Below are 17640 nucleotides of genomic sequence, written 5' to 3'. Positions count from 1 at the left end.
GCTGCCCAGCCTGAGTCGGGCGGTGGGGGTATGTGGCAGCGGAGGCGTGGTCAAGCGTCGGTCTGTGACCGGAGGGCGGAGTTAGGGAAGGTAAGTGGCAGAATCACTACACCTGATGTCAATTAACCTGTGTTTGTGTGTCTTCCCAGTGACCATGCCCTATATAAGGGGAGAGAGAGCAGAGGAAGGGAGCTCTCTCCCCAACCAGAAGGCTGTTGTGTGTGTGCACGCATGTGTCTGAGTGTCTGGGAAAGTGAAACGCTGAAAAGTGTTGCAATAAAGAGTTTTGGAAAACTCAGTTCTGGCCTGCTGTACTTCTGTGCTCCACCCACCGGCGCAAAGTTCTACAGCTGGGTTTTAGGAAATTAATGGCACATTTAGTGAAGAGTGGGGCCTGCCATAGTTTAGCGAGGGGAGGTCCCAGAGTGGCATTGGCGGGAGCGGCTGTCACAGAGCCATCTATGTCATCACCGCATCAGAGTGAGGAGCAGTCTGCTCCTCCTCCCTCTCTCGGGGATTCCCTTGCGGATTTCCCGTTAGAGCAAATGCGAGACGAGACTCTGCAGCATGCATTTGACCAAGTGAGAGTAATTGATGGTCAAACTCTCCAGCCAAATGCCACACCGTCCTTCACCTATTTTTCCATTATTAAGGATAGATTATACTGAATGACGCAGGACACTCAAACTAAGGAACCAATAACACAGCTTTTAATCCCAAAGAGCCGCCAGGAATTCATATTCCAGGTGGCTCACTTTAATCCCATGGCCGGACACTTGGGGCAGGATAAGACACGAGCCCGAATAATGGCCTGGTTCTATTGGCCAGGGATTCGCGGCGATGTCCGTAGGTGGTGTACTGCGTACCGCGAATGCCAGTTCATAAATCCTGTGGCCATTCCAAAAGCGCCTTTGTGCCCTCTGCCATTAATTGAGACCCCGTTCAAAAGAATTGGGATGGATCTCGTCAGGCCATTAGATCGGTCAGCATGAGGATATCACTTTATTTTAGTTCTGGTGGACTATGCAACACGATATCCAGAAGTAGTGCCTCTTCGCAATATCTCAGCACCTAGTATTGCAGAAGCGCTCTTCCGGATCATCTCCCAAGTCGGAATCCCCAAAGAGATTCTGACTGATCAAGGCACTTCGTTTATGTCACGCACACTGCACGAACTGTATGGGTTACTGGGCATTAAGCCTATCCGCACCAGCGTTTATCACCCACAAATGGATGGCTTAGTCAAATGGTTTAATCGCACCCTCAAGAATATAATTAGAAAATTTGTAAGCGAAGATGCACGTAACTGGGATAAATGGCTCGAGCCCCTGTTATTCGCAGTGCGAGAGGTCCCGCAAGCCTCCACGGGGTTCTCCCCTTTCGAAATATTATACGGGCGTAAGCTGCATGGCATTTTGGATGTGCTACGTGAAAATTGGGAGGAGGGACCTTCAACAAGTAAAAAAGAAATTCAATCCGTTATCGACTTGCGTGCCAAACTCCACACACTCAAGCACCTAACCCAGGAGAATTTGCGGCAGGCCCAAGAACACCAAGTCCGTCTGTACGACGGGCATGCACCTTAGGGAGTTCACACCAGGAGACAAGGTACTCGTGTTTTTGCCCACGTCGAGCTCCAAGTTGATCACCAGGTGGCAAGGACCCTTTGAGGTCATACGGCGAGTCGGGGACGTCGACTATGAGGTGATCCGAATGGACAGGGGTGGGGCATTACAGATTTACCACCTCAATCTGCTAAAACATTGGAACGAGGAGGTCCCCGTGGCATTGGTGTCGGTGGTTCCAGAGAAGGCGGAGCTGGGGCCGGAGGTTCAAAAAGGAAAATTGACATCGCCCACTGCTCCGGTCCCCTGTGGAGACTACCTCTCCCTGACCCAGCTCACGGAGGTAGTAGTGCGCAGCCGCCCTTACCGACTGCCCAAACACAAAAAAAAGGTGGTTCGGGAAGAACTCGAGGCTCTGCTCGAAATGGGCACCGTCGAGGAGTCCCACAGTGACTGGAGCAGCCCGGTGGTCTTGGTTGCCAAGGCAGATGGGTCGGTCCAGTTCTATGTGGACTATAGAAAAGTCAACGAGGTGTCTGAATTTGACGCATACCCAATGCCTCGTATTGATGAGTTGCTCGATTGACTAGGCACGGCTCGTTTTTATTCGACACTGGATTTGACAAAGGGATATTGGCAGAGCCCTTTGACTCCTCTATCCCGAGAGAAAGCGGCCTTTTCCACACCGTTTGGCTTACACCATTTCGTCACACTTCCTTTTGGGCTGTTTGGGGTGCCCGCTACGTTCCAGCGGCTTATGGATAGGGTCCTCCACCCTCACACCACCTACGCGGCCGCCTACTTAGATGATATTATTATTTACAGTAATGACTGGCCGCAGCATCTCGAACACCTGAGGGCCGTCCTTAGGTTGCTGAGGCGAGCGGGTCTCACAGCTAACCTGAAGAAGTGTGTGATTGGGCGGGTGGAAGTATGGTATCTGGGTTTCCACTTGGGCAATGGGCAGGTGCATCTTCAAATTAATAAGACAGCAGCGATTGCGGCCTGCCCGAGGCCCAAGATCAAAAAGGGGGTGAGACAGTTCCTGGGACTGGCTGGCTACTATCGTAGGTTTATACTTAATTATTCGGACGTCACCAGCCTACGGACTGATCTCACTAAAAAGGGAGCAGCAGATCCGGTCCAGTGGAAGGAGCAATGCCAGCAGGCTTTCTCTGAGGTAAAGGCTGCACTGTGTGGGTGACCACTGTTACACTCCCCTTACTTTTCTCTCCCCTTTATTTTTCAGACTGATGCGTCAGACAGGGGGCTGGGAGCGGTTCTGTCCCAGGAGGTGGAGGGGGAGGAATGTCCCATGCTGTACATCAGCCAAAAGCTGTCCGTGTGCGAGGGCAGGTACAGCACGATAGAGAAGGAATGCCTTGCCATCAAGTGGGTGGTCCTCACCCTCCGCTACTACCTGCTGGGGCACCCTTTCACCCTCTGTTTGGACCACGCGCCCCTGCAGTGGCTCCACCACATGAATGATGCCAACGTGCGGATCACCCGTTGGTATCTGGCACTCCAGCCGTTTAAGTTCGAGGTGGTCCACAGGCCAGGGGCGCAGATGATCATGGTGGATTTCCTCTCCCGTCAAGGGGGGAGGGAGTCGGGCCTGAGTCGGGCGGTGGGGGTATGTGGTAGTGGGGGTGTGGTCAAATGTCGGTCTGTGAATGGAGGGCGGGGTCAGGGAAGGTAAGTGGTAGAATCACTGCACCTGATGGGAATTAACCTGTGTTTGTGTGTCTTCCTCAGTGACCACACCTTATAAGAGAAGAGGGAGAGCAGAGAAAGGGAGCTCTCCCCAACCCGAATACTGGTGTACGTGCGTGTGTGGCTGGGAGAGTGAATGTTGAACGCTAAAAAGTGAGAAAATAAAGAGTTTTATAAGAACTCAGTTCTGGCCTGCCGTGCTTCTGTGCTCCACCCACCTGCTCAGATTCTACACACGTTCTATCTGGTTTGGCTGCTGAAGAATCAAGTCTGACCTTGAATGAAACCTAGCCCATTTTCTGAGTGGGTGCCCAGTCTGGATTGTTTCTATCATATAATTTTCTGTTGCTCCCAGAAGTGAAATGGTAATAGACATGTTAAAATTATAATAACGACTGAGTGAACCACGACAAGAGAATGCTCATTTTATAGCAAAATTCTAACAACATGAAATAAAATTCTTCCATGACATTATCGAGAAAGCTTTTGAATCTCACCTGAGATAAATGATTACTGCAAACACAATATGTTTTGGTTTTAGCCTCTGTTAGATCAGCCCTGCCAATGTTGTTCAGCCATGCTTGTCTCCTTTCTATACAAAGCCTCAGAGTTTCCTTGCCCTCTTTCTGAATCATGGACGGCATTCTAAAAAAATCGGAACGTGCCATGGTCATGAGTACTGTTGTGACCGCAACCATATATGGCATAAAGATATGGCATAACTAAAAGAACGCTTAAAGCAGTGGAAAAACAAGGAGATTTGCGCCTGCATAACTAAGTTTTGTATGGAATGTCGCTTGACCCCGCATTTGTATATCCATCAACATGGCCGACATCCAGGTTTCTGTTTTGCTTTGACATCACTTGCAAGTCAAGGATTGACTGACACAACAACTGCACTTAGACCTCTATTATAGGTACTTTTTTTTTTCCAGTACCCTACATTAAAACAGGCCAAAATAATTTCCATGGTAATCAGTCATACACTACAGATTAAATACACCAGAGGTATATAAAGATTAGTTGCAAAAAAGAAAAACTTTAAAGTTCTTTATCTTTAGCTATTTAACTTTGCCCATAGTGAAGGCTAATCCTTCTGAATAAGCCTTTTGGGATAAGTTGGGATAAGCCTGTAATGTCAGTATGAGTTCCTGGAATTGCATATCCAGTGTGAAAATTCGTACATCTCATTATCAATCATGCCACTTCACCAACAGAACAGGGGTGGGTTTCACGAAAGCCTCTTAAGGCCAAGAGTGTCTTTAACTTCCTCCTAAGGTCCATCGTAAAGCTAATGTGGTTTTCCCGAACAACATCGTAGCCAAAGTAGTCCTTTAGTTTGCTCTGAATTTACAAGAGACCCGGACCACTAGTTCAAAGACAAAGAGCAACTCGCTTACAGCCGAACGCACAGACTGCACATGCGCCTCCAAGGGACTCTCATAGTCAACGGGGGAAACTGGTGTTGAATTTTCTGCCAGTGTTAAATTATTTTTCTTGTACACTGCAAGAACATCGAGTTAATTATTAAATAAATATACGCAAAACATTATGAATATACCTGCGATGATCTGGCAACTTGTCCAGGGTGTACCCTGCTTCTCGCCCATAGTCAGCTGGGATAGCTTGCCTGCGACCCTGTACAGGATAAGCGGCTACAGATAATGGATGGGTGAATCATGAATATATTTCAATATGTTATGGAATTACATATGGATATTAGAATGTCACATTGATATCACCACATTTCTAATAAAATTTAACTCCATTAGGCAAATGATTATTGAATTTAGTGTCATAAATGAGACACATTTCTGCACCTGTAATGTGTGTGTGTGTGTGTGTGTGCGCACGTGTGAGAGAGAGGTTTTGATCTGTCTCCACCTAAGGAAGTATATACAAGAGGTCAATTCAACCTCCTTAGGTAGAGACAGATCAAAACCTCTCTCTCTCTCTCTCTCTCTGCACACGCACATAAAAGGAAGAGCATTGCTAACTTGGCATTGTGGATAAGATTTGAAATAATCCTGACTGCATGTTTGGGTAACAGTGAGATGAGCTGGCATGAGGAACATGTTTACTTAATTATTTAGTCTATTATTTACTCATTCTTTCATGTGAACGTTTATTTGTTTAATTAAAAAACACACTTGGAATAAAAAATATTGCCCCAAAATCTAAAATAGAGCAGTGTCAGGTGCGAGGTAGGCAGATGTAAGTGCAGAAGTATATATTTAATAACAAAGTGCAAACACACACAGGCAAATAGTCCAAATCAGCAGGCTAAATCCAAAATGTTAAACATGCAAAGGGTCGGGCGAGGCGCAAACAGGATATCAGAGGCAAAGTGAGAATGAAAATGAGAAACAGGCACAGGAGTCAGGAAACAGAAAATCAGAAAAAGGAAACAAGGCATGGTAATAATGCATACTGATGTAGTGTAATACTTTGCAATGACACTGCGTCTGAACAGTCCTTAAATAGGTGCACATATAGCTCCTTAATTAAGTTCAGATGTGCGTTGTTAACGGCACGCTTGCTAGAGTCCACTCAACGCGTGCACAGTCCGGAATGCGCCAGAGAGTTATTCAGGTGCACGCACCACAGTGCGCAGAACTGACAAAACCCCCTCCCAAAAATCCATCCTACTTGGCTCCAGTGGGGGCTCAGGTTCAGGCTCAGGACAAAACTTGGACTCCTGACTTGGACTGGTTTCGGGCTCTGGAGATGACTCAGGTTCTCGACTGGACTCGAGCTCTGTACTAGACTTGGGCTCGAGCTGTGGAGATGACACTGGCTCTGGACTGGACTTGATCTCTGGGCAGGAATCATGCTCAGACTCTGGACTTGACTTGGGTCCTGGACTTGGCTCGGATCCAGGACTGAAAGTGGGCTCGAGCTCTGGAGATGGCTTGAGTTCTGGGCTGGACTCAGACTCAAGCTCTGGACTGGACTCTGGCTCAAGCTTAGGAGATATTTCAGGCTTAAAGTGCATATCACGGGTAAATTCAGGAGCAAGATCAATGTAATTCTCCTATTTTATATTAAACTTTGGTCAAATATCTGTCACATTTTGCATTTTGTGCAATTTTTTTACCTTGTGAAATAATAGAAAATTTCAGTTGAAATCAAGCCATTTGAGGCGAATTGGTCCGCCTCTGAAAAAACTTCGCATTTGGATTTCCCGGGAAACATTGATTTTTCGTGACATCACATGTGGGACGCCTCCCTCTGAATCCTACGTCAGCATTGGTTTGTTTATGAGAAAACAACCTGGTGGTTTTCTGCAAATTTCTTCAATGTTATCACGTAATTATTAAAATGGTTAACAGATGTATCGTAGGAGGGTGTAGCAACATTACATTCTTCATCCAAAGGTGAAGTAACATTGTGCTCAGGTGACAATTCCATATTTCAATACAAAATTGCTAGCTGCTAAACTTGGTCTACACAGGCTGTGCACTGAAACCGTGCAAGCTCTCACAGCCTGCTGGCGCTTCCGCAGGTGACATCATGAATCAGACTCCCTTGGGATTTTTCCAAACGTGTTTTGTTATTTTATTTTTTTCTGCTGTAGACAGATGGCCTTGTGCAAAATTACCCTTCTGGATGAGTGTGTAAAGGGACATTCTTTCATATAAAAAATAATTTGGTCCAGCATATGCACTTTAAACTCTGGATCTGGTTCAGACTCAGGGCTGGTAGTGTGCTCGAGCTCAGGAGATGACTTGGGCTGCGGGCTGGACTCTGACTTGAGCTCTGGAGATGACTCGGACCCAGGATTTGACTTGGACTCTGGACTTGACTTTAGTTTGAACTCTGGACTAGACTTGGACTCAGGACTTGACTTGGATTCAGAACTGGATGCTAGTTTGAACTCAGGACTTGACCGTGGACTGAACTCAGGCATGGGCTCGAGCTCTGTAGATGACTTGGACCTTGGACTTGACTTGGATTGTGGACCTGACTTGGACTCGGAACTGGACTCAGGCATGGGCTTTGTCAGCGCATTGCTATAGTCCTGGCCGGGTGGTGGCGGGATGACTACGTCTTCATAGCCGGATGGCGGTGGGGTGATGTCTTCATAGCCGGATGGTGGTGGAGGGACGACGATGTCTTCATAGCCAGCTGAGGCAGAGGTCACTCCATCGTCCTCTAACACAGGTTCTGGAACAGACTCAGGTTCTTGCACTGGCCTTGACTCTGGCATAGGCACTGGAGCTGGCACAGGCGCTGGCTCTGACTCTGGCATTAGCTCTGATGCTCTAGCTGACACGGACATTGGCTCTGGAGTAGACACTGACGCAGGCTCTGACGCTGGCACTGGAGCTGACTCCGACACTGGCACAGGTTCTGGAGCTGACGTTCACTCTGACGCTGGTGTTGGCTCTGGCACTGGAACAGACACTGGTGCTGGCTCTGGAACAGATGCTGGTGCTGTCTTGGGTTCAGGCACTGGCTCTGATGCAGGCTGTGGAACTGGTTCAGGTTCAGATGCTGGCTCTGGAATCAACTGTAGTGTTCTACAGTTCTACAGGCTGTGGAATTGGTTCTGAACTGACAGCCTTTAGAAGGCAGTCTAGAGCAATGGCCTCCTCTGCTGCCACTATGTTGGCCTCAGGCATGATAGCCCCGTCCCAAACATTTTTATGGGAGTTCTTCTCTAAGGACTCTCAAATAAACCAGAGCATTACCTGAAAATCCTGTGAGCTTTGAAGGCATGGGTGCTCTAATCTCATGAGGCACTCAGCCCATAGGCATGCTCATCCAGTCAGCCAGGAAATCATGAATGTAACCCAGATGGGTTCTGGAGCCTTGGGTTCCTCAAGGTCCGCATAAAAGATGCCACACTGGATGCTGAATCCACACGGGTGATACTCTCCATCATAGCGTGTAGGAGTGTACACTGCCGGAAAAACAAGGCTAGAGGCTGAGATACAAAATTCCGGAAGTGGCATGGCATAGTGTACTGGAACCCTTCCTCTGCATCCACTGTTTGGCAAAGTATTCTGTCAGGTACGAGGTAGGTGGATGTAAGTGCAGAAATATATAATTAATAACAAAGTGCAAACACACACAGGCAAACAGTCCAAATTGGCAGGCTAAATCCAAAATGTTAAACATGCAAAGGATCGGGCGAGGTGCAAGCAGGATATCAGAGGCAAAGTGAGAACAAGAAACAGGCACAGGAATCAGGAAATCAGAAATAAACCTAATAAATACAAACAGCTGCACCTCCACCCACCAGTCTGTCAAGCTCCTGAAGTTCGCAGATGACACCACCCTCATTGGACTCCTCTCTGGTGAGGACGAGTCCACCTACAGGTGGGAAATCGACCATCTGGTGACCTGGTGCAGCCAAAATAACCTGGAGCTTAATACTGCAAAAATAGTGGAAATGATTGTGGACTTAAGGAAGAACCCAGCCCCTCCTCTCCCTGCGTGGCTCACCAGTGGACACTGTGGAGTCCTTCCACTTCCTGGGCACCATAATCACCCAGGATCTGAAGTGGGGACTGAACATCAGCTCCCTCATCTCAAAAGCACAGCAGAGGATGTACTTCCTGTGGCAGTTAAAGAAGTTCAACCTGCCAAAGACAATGATGGTGTACTTCTACACAGCCATCATTGAGTCCACCCTCACATCCTCCATAAGGTACACTGCCACCACTGCCAGGGACAAGGGTAGACTGCAGGGTATCACTTGCTCGGCAGAGAAGGTGATCAGCTGCAGCCTGCCTTCACTTGAGGACCTGTTCGCCTCCAGGACACTGAGGCAGGCAGGAAAGATTGTTGCTGATCCCTCCCACCCCAGACATAAATGCTTTGTGACACTCCCCTCTGGCAGGAAGCTGAGGTCCATCAAGACCAAAACCTCACACCACAGAAACAGTTTCTGTCCTACCGCTACTGGCCTCATAAACATGACCAGTGGCTCCCACTTACTCCCCCCACCAATATCATACCTCAGACTCCTGATCCACTCTGCCCCCCCAATAAATAAGACCAGTAACCCCATGTGGTATGCAGTTAACAAAGCAGTTTTTATTTAAAATTTGTTTACATAGACTTATATTTAGTACAAAATATATTTTATATAAAATATATTGATGTCAATGCTTATGTAAATGAAATAATTTTAATGTTTATAAACAAATAAACTGATAATGTTTAATCTGTGTCAGAAAAGCTTGTTGTTCCACTTCATAAATCACATTTTGTTAATCATTCATTGTTTGTATTAATTTCTAGTTTGCCAATAAATGTCAACAGGTAGTTGATATTATAACCACATGAAAATCCAGGTCAAAGGTCAATTTTTTAAATTGAGATTTTAAATTTATATCTAAAAATATAAAATGTCTACTGATATTATGTGGTAGATATTTACAACAAACTGCAAAAAAAATCTGAATGGAATAGAAAAATCTGAATATTTCTATTTATTGCAATAGGATTCCAAATACTCTATAAGCATGGCATTTGTTAGGGCTGGTGGAAGTATGGTGAAGTTAGGATCCAAAAACAGAACACAGACAGTAATCCAATAAATAAGATGATTTAATACAGGGGGAAAAAGGGTGTGGCAAAAGATAAACAGGATGAAAAACAAATAGCAAAAATAGTCCGGGCAAAATGAGAACAAAACAACTTGACAAAACCATGAGACAGGCAAAGACGAAAACGCTAGCGCAAAAAAAACATAAACAAAAAAGACCCTTAGTGTAAGAAACCATGAACCAGAAATAACCCCTAGTGCAAAAAACCAAGAACCAGAAAAACGCTAGTGCAAAAACCATGGACAAGAAAAAAAAATCACTAGAGAGAAAAACCATGAGGAGCAAGAGAGGCACAGAAACAGCTATGGCCCTTTTCCACTACCCTTTTTCAGCTCGCTTCAGCTCACTTCAGCCCGACACGGCTCGCGTTTCGACTACCAAAAACCAGCACGACTCAGCTCGCTTCAGCCCTGCTTATCCCCTAAAACTCGCACTGTTTTGGAGCGGGGCTGAAGCGAGCCAAAGCGAGCCGAGTGAGGTTGGGGGCGTGAGCAGACACTCCCCTGTGCATTGATTGGTGAGGAGGAGTGTCCTCACATGCCCACACACGCCCCGCGAGCGCGCTGGGATCTGTAAACACCGCAAACCCGGAAGGAGAAGAGTTACGGATTACGAGAATTTCTGAAGCCTTATACGCTCTTGCCAGTATCTGTCCGCGTTGTCGGTGACAACAAGCCACAGCACCAAGACCAGCAACACTAACGACTCCATGTCCTCCATGTTTATTGTTTACTATTCGGGGCGTGAGACTACCGCTTAAAAGCTCACTGATGTCACTGTTTGCGCTGCTTAACGACATCACCTGACGTCCACCCACTTTCGCTAACTCCACCCAATGTGTCCACCCACTTCCAGCCAGCACGGTTCAGCGCGGTTGTAGTCGAAATGCAACTCCAACAGCCCCACTCAGCCCAACTCAGCACGGCACGGCTCAGCCCGATTCAGCCGCGTTTGTAGTGGAAAAGCGGCACTAGAGAAGCAAACGAGACATTCTGGCAAAAACGGAGTCTGAGAATGGCCTTTAAATAAGCAGTAGTGAAAACCAGGAAGTGAGTTCAGGGGAGAAGGAATTCCTATCACGGATCAGGATCAGCGCTGGCATGAGACATCCGTAATCTCCGGAGTGGATATCTGGGGCGGAGCATGACACCATTCTGTTATGAATCAGAAAAAAAATTCTAAATCACAGCACTTTTTTTTAAAGTACTTCATCTACTTCAACAATGTTACACAAAGATCAATACATAACAGTTGTAAATGTCACTTAATTCCACAGGGTGTGAATAATGGTGGACACTGGTGAAAGTGATCATTATTATCAAAACATCATGTGACTTCTCAAACGCACGTTTAGATACAAAATGTTGACTGTCAAATGAAAGAGTAAGAAACAAAGTAGGTTTCGACAAAGATATCATGAAATATCGGTAAATTTGATAAGTAAAAACATGTCCATGATCTTTTCACCATGCTTACCTGCGATGATAACGTCCGGGTTTTTCTCAAATTGCTGATCATGCTAAAAAAAACATTCCATCTCAGGTAAAGAGCTCTGTCATCAGACGACAAGATCAAAGGGTGAGGGGTGTCTTCCGGTTGACTAATTAACCAAAAATAACTGTTGTAACTGAAACTGACCTTTGCAAAACTGTTTTTTATTGGTAAATCTGAAAAGGTGTCAATAATTATGGACTGTCGATAATTGTAGCTGCCGCTGTAGTTTCACTTATTAATTACCACATTATATACCTATGTAATGCTTAATGATGATACAATAGATTAACATATTTTAAACACAATATTTCATTGTTTTTTTGGTAAAAAATGAACGCCATGTGATCTCACTGACTGGATTTAGCAACTACTAATACCTATATTGGGGACGCGCACTGCAAAGGTGCTCTTCGTCCTGTTGCTCTTTAAACTCCTCCTTATGAGTGAGTTTGGGAAAACCACGTACAGAGACAAAGTTCGTTGCTAAAGAGAGTCTCTCGACTTGTTCTTTAGCCCTAAAGGGCAACGATATCAGGAAACTGACCCCTGACCAATAATCTATTAAACTAAGTATCACAACTAATTGTGAAACAATTCATAAATGCTGTATATGGATTTGTTTCAGATTCCACAGATGAGACACCCTGTGCTGTCAAGCAATTCACTGCCATTCCAAGCAGTAGCTCTGTGCTGCACCTTAAACTGCACTTCTCCCTTCGCCTGTACACAGAGAGCAGAGAGCTGCACATCACCATCATAGAGGGTAACAACAACATGCATGCGTGCGCGCGCGCACACACACACACACACACACACAGAGTAACAGAGATTCATCAACCATTTACCATCTTTCAACCAGGTAACATCACCAACACATTAAATTAAATATGCCAACACATTACATTACATCACATTACAAACGTGTACCATGAATCATTTATTTATTTTCATGGCATATTATAGTTATCATATATGTTTAAGCATGTCAATGGGTTAAAACCACAAAACTTAAAACACAAGTCAGCTTGAATCTACAGTGGGGTCCAAAAATCTGAGACCACATTTAAAATCTGCCTTTTTTTTCATTTAAAACTAGAAATAAACAAAAAGTTCTAGAATTTTGAAAATTCAAAAACAAAAAAGGAAATAATTAATATTCAAGATTAATGCACAATTTATATTTTTTTATTACATATATTTAATATGTAACTCTGACAAAAGGGCGGCACGGTGGTGTAGTGGTTAGCACTGTCGCCTCACAGCAAGAAGGTCCAGGTTCGAGCCCCGTGGCCAACGAGGGCCTTTCTGTGCGGAGTTTGCATGTTCTCCCCGTGTCCGCGTGGGTTTGCTCCGGTTTCCCCCACAGTCCAAAGACATGCAAGCTAGGCTTATTGGTGGCTCCAAATTGACCGTAGGTGTGAATGTGAGTGTGAATGGTTGTTTGTCTCTGTGTCAGCCCTGCGATAACCTGGTGACTTGTCCAGGGTGTACCCTGGCCCAATCCCAATTCTAATTTCTACCCCTACCCCTCCGCCTTCCCCTTGGCCCTTCCCCTTGAAACTGAGCTACAAGGGATAGGGCTTGAAATTCAACCCTTACGTATTGGGATAGCCCTTCAACGATCGCATACGTCATCGCGTACCTCCGTCAGCGTTTACGTTAGCAAAACGCGACCAAATGCGTCATTGGCTGCGACCAGCCGCTACAGTCAGAGCCAGAACAGAAATCTCTGCTGGCAGGGTGTGATTTGTTAACTAACACCACTGAATGGGATATCTTTGGTGCTTCGTGCACCACATCCGACAGAATGAGGTGTCAGAACACTCATGTAAACAATAAAAGTGAGAATAACAGAACAAAACGTACGCAGTAAAGCAACCAAAAACAATACTCACTCCCAAAGCTTTTTAGCAGCAGCTTGGATTTCAGAAATCGCTGCTCATTCTCAGCTCGAAAGTGAATCAAGCGGCGTGTTTCCTCTGGATAACAACTTAAAACACGTAAATAATGGAGAAAATACATTTATGACAATCTTTCGCCGCGGGAACCGCCATCTTTCTGAAATCCGCATGAAATCTCGCTGAAATCCGCATGGCATTGTGGGAAATCACTCAAACCCCTTCGTTCGGAGTCAGCTCCAGGAAAATCTCCGTTTGGAGGGGTACAGAAGCCCTCCCCCTCCCCCTACCCCTCCGCGTTAACTGGGATTGGGATACCCCTACCCCTTCACGTGAATGCGCAAAATGGAGGGGAAGGGCTAAGGGGTTGGTCCAAGGGGTGAAATGGGATTCGGCCCCTGTCTTTCGCCTGTAGTCAGCTGGGATAGGCTCCAGCTTGCCTGTGACCCTGTAGAACAGGATAAAGTGGCTAGAGATGATGAGATGAGAACTCTGACAAAAGGTCAGATTTTCCATCAGAGTTATCCCTTCTATTGAAGCAAATGTTCAGATGACAAGCCAGTGGATTTGATCTAACAAGGATCATCAGGTTTTACACAGACTTGTGGAGGCTGTGTTAACTTAAGAGATTGTCTCATCATCTCATTATCTCTAGCCTCTTTATCCTGTTCTACAGGGTCGCAGACAAGCTGGAGCCTATCCCAGCTGACTACGGGTGAAAGGCGGGGTACACCCTGGACAAGTCGCCAGGTCATCACAGGGCTTAAGAGATTGTGTATTTGAGAATCCTTAAGTTAGAGCAGAAAAAGCATCAAACATCATTCAGCTCTTGGTTAAAACAGTGGGTAAAATCTCACAATAAATTGGCAACACCAGTAGTCCAATCATTGTAGTTAATAATATGTTTTATTCATTTTATGCAGTTTATTCAAACTGTCCTGACTACAACAGGATATCAGTTTGTAGTGCTATAACAATAAACACAGGGCAGGCGGCACGGTGGTGTAGTGGTTAGCACTGTTGCCTCACAGCAAGAAGGTCTGGGTTCGAGCCCTGTGGCCGACGAGGGCCTTTCTGTGCGGAGTTTGCATGTTCTCCCTGTGCCCGCATGGGTTTCCTCCGGGTGCTCTAGTTTCCCCCACAGTCCATTACTGCATCCACAAATGCAAGTTAAAGCCATGTATAAACAATATCCAGAAACACCACCACCTTTTCTGGGCCCGAACTCTTTTATGATAGACTGAGGCAAAGTGGAAAATTGTCCTGAGGTCTCATCATTCTCATTATCTCTAGCCACTTTATCCTGTTCTACAAGGTCATAGGCAAGCTGGAGCCTATCGCAGCTGACTACGGGCGAAAGGTGGGGTACACCCTGGACAAGTCACCAGGTCATCACAGGGCTGACACATAGACACAGACAACCATTCACACTCACGGTCAATTTAGAGTCACCAGTTAACCTAACCTACATGTCTTTGGACTGTGGGGGAAACCGGAGCACCCGGAGGAAACCCACGCGGACACGGGGAGAACATGCAAACTCCACACAGAAAGGCCCTCACCGGCTATGGGGCTCGAACCCGGACCTTCTTGCTGTGAGGTGACAGCACTAACCACTACACCACCGTGCCGCCTCGACACATCATGTTTAATATTTGTTTGTAACTATATAATAATAATGTAAAGTGAAAGCACTCATTCACTGCTGTCCACAAGGCACCCAGCAGAGTCACACCATAATAAATGTTATGGTGTTGTTTCTGGTCCATGGCATGCAGTGTCAAAGAAAGGAATAAATATGTATTCATGACTACAATGCATATCTCATTATTGGTATCACTGTCACAAGACAATACAGCAATTTATTGACGCAAAATACACTACACTACACAATTCGAAGGTTTATATGCTATAATAATATTATTCTATTAAAGTTGATTTTGTGCCCTTGCAAATATTTTGCTCATACACTCATCAGGAGTTCCGCTTTTAAGCAGTGCCTAAATATCTATATTATCCCTGAAGGTTTTCCTAATTACAACTTTTTAAAGGCCTACCATTTAAAAACTGCAGTTGTTAGTATACACCTTGAAGCAAGTTTTAATTATTCTTTTAATCTGTTAAAAACCTTTCCTAGTGCACAAATGAGCTCACTAAATTAAAAAAAGCAATGTCTTCTTCTTTTTTTGTCCTCTCTGCAGCGGAGCAAGTAAGCATGGAGACTGGCAGTGAGGGCTATGTGTCAGGGTGTGTGAGTGTATTTGGAGAACAGAGGCTTGCCCAGACAGCAGTACGCAAGCTAGCATCAACAGTGCAGTGGGGCGAGGTTATGGTGTTCTCCCTGCCCAGTACCTGTAGTATAGAAAGCACAGAGAGCATGGAGGGAGAAGTGGCACTGACCTTACACATCTGTGACCGATTCTCCCGGAATACCACTCTGGGCACTGTGAGGTTCAAACTGGCGGATGTGGGCATGATGTCAGACTCTGACTGCTGGGTCAACTTGCAGCCACCAAAACAGGTGAGATATATTATTATATTATATAACCTGTATTTGTGTTTGAATTGAAATGACCCATTTTAAATTTTTACTAAAAGTGAAACAATACCCAAATATAAGGGCAATACCCAACTCTATTGGGTGGCACGGTGGTGTAGCGGTTAGCACGGTCTCCTCACAGCAAGAAGGTTCCGGGTTCGAACCCAGCGGCTGGTGCGGGCCTTTCTGTGTGGAGTTTGCATGTTCTCCCTGTGGGTGTGCTCCGGTTTCCCCCACAATCCAAAGACATGCAGTTATGTTGATGTGGGGTGGCCTTGGGCTGAGTTGGTAGATCGCCATTGACTTACTTAGGAGTACATCCACCCTTTGCAGTTATTGTTTTTAGTTCTACTGGGTGTCTACCCACCCACCCACACTGTCTGCAAACAGACAGGTGGTTTGAGCCAGTTTACCCACCGGTCACCCGACCATGAACAGATAGTACCAGATTACATGTTTACTGGGAGCATCTGGTTGACCAAGATGACTGACTGATCAAGCTGACTGACCTGACAAGAAGTTTGTGTGTAATGGTATCGGCACATTGTAGATGCTGTCCGGATGTGGGTGGAGAACAGAAGTATGGCAGGCTGTTGTTAACGTTTAGTTTATTTTGGCTTTTCAGCACAATACTTTTTCTCATTTGGGACAGACACTCAGACACACACACACACACCATCGTGCTCTGGTCCCAATCTCTTGTCCTCTGCTCTCTTACTCCTTTCATGGTGCGCCGTCACTGCAAGACACACAAACACACATTAATTGACAACAGGTGTAGTGATTTGGCTACTCACCTTCCCTGACTCTGCCCTCCATTCAGAAACCGATGCTTGGCCATGCCCCCGCTGCCACACACATATTGCTCATAATATATATTGGGCAGTGTAATTTGTTACAAGCTAGCTGAGATAGGTTTGCAAAGTTGCAATTTTTATGGTTTATTTGTCATGAGATTGACAAAGACTGACCAAATGTTTTTGCATGAGATGAATTTATTTATTTGCGTGCTAGCATGAGATAGGACTGAGGTTTGATGACTTTTGTCATCTGGAAAAACTACAAATCCCAGAGAGACAGATCATAGATAGATCATAGATAATACAGATAAGGTTACAGCCTATGTAGCAATCTTTTATAAATAACCTTGGCAGGGATGTACACGCTGATGTTGTTTTGCCATTCTTTTCCTGTTAGCCATAAAACAGATCACTATTTATGTCTTGAAGAAAGCATGCGCACACAGGCATTTTTTCGTGCTGCAAGTCAAAGTTTGCACAAGTATTGCACACAACTTGGAAGAGTAGCATGCTAAGCTAACATAACCAGAACCATACTAACACCATCATATCTAATGCTGAGGGATGCTAAGGGACAGTGAACAGCTAGTCATCTAAAATAACCTTACAAAACTTGGATACCCCTGACACAAAGTGATGCAAACTTGGGTGGCAAGCTTGGTAACAAAGCTAGATAGCAATCCACACAAGAGCACTTATTACCAGCACCGATATCCAAGTATTATCTAGCAAGTTTGCTAACCTCATCTCGAGATGTAGCTAGTGGTCAAACTTCTGCGAAATGGACTGACTTGTCTTATGCTCAAAAGCCAGTAAGCCTACAACTTTGCCAACACAGCCAAACATCGAAGCAAGTGCAACAACACATAGTAAGACAGCTAATGTAATATTACTTACTAGTTCAATAGAAAGAAGCCCAGCTTGGTGTCTGTCTTGCAGCCCTTTATCTCTCTTAGCTATTTTTTTAAAGCAAAGAAAAGAAGAAGAACAACTTTATCACATGTACACTTAACCACAGTGAAATTCCTCTATGCATTTAACCCATCTGAAGCAGTGAACACACACACGTGA

General features: G+C 45.4%; 1 protein-coding gene across 1 annotated transcript in view; it reads left to right on the top strand.

Moving 5' to 3' along the window:
• The window catches only part of syt13 (synaptotagmin XIII), a 119341-nt gene that overhangs the window by 64575 nt on the left and 37126 nt on the right, over window positions 1-17640 (top strand). The window contains exons 4-5 of the mRNA XM_060911344.1: window positions 11958-12095; window positions 15432-15751. Coding sequence (XP_060767327.1) covers window positions 11958-12095; window positions 15432-15751 — 458 coding nt within the window. The remainder of the gene's footprint in view (window positions 1-11957; window positions 12096-15431; window positions 15752-17640) is intronic.

Source organism: Neoarius graeffei, chromosome 27, assembly GCF_027579695.1.
Source record: "Neoarius graeffei isolate fNeoGra1 chromosome 27, fNeoGra1.pri, whole genome shotgun sequence".
Lineage (NCBI taxonomy): Eukaryota > Metazoa > Chordata > Actinopteri > Siluriformes > Ariidae > Neoarius > Neoarius graeffei.
The sequence above is the reverse complement of the archived record's forward strand: the minus strand, read 5'-3'. Positions and strand labels throughout refer to the sequence as shown.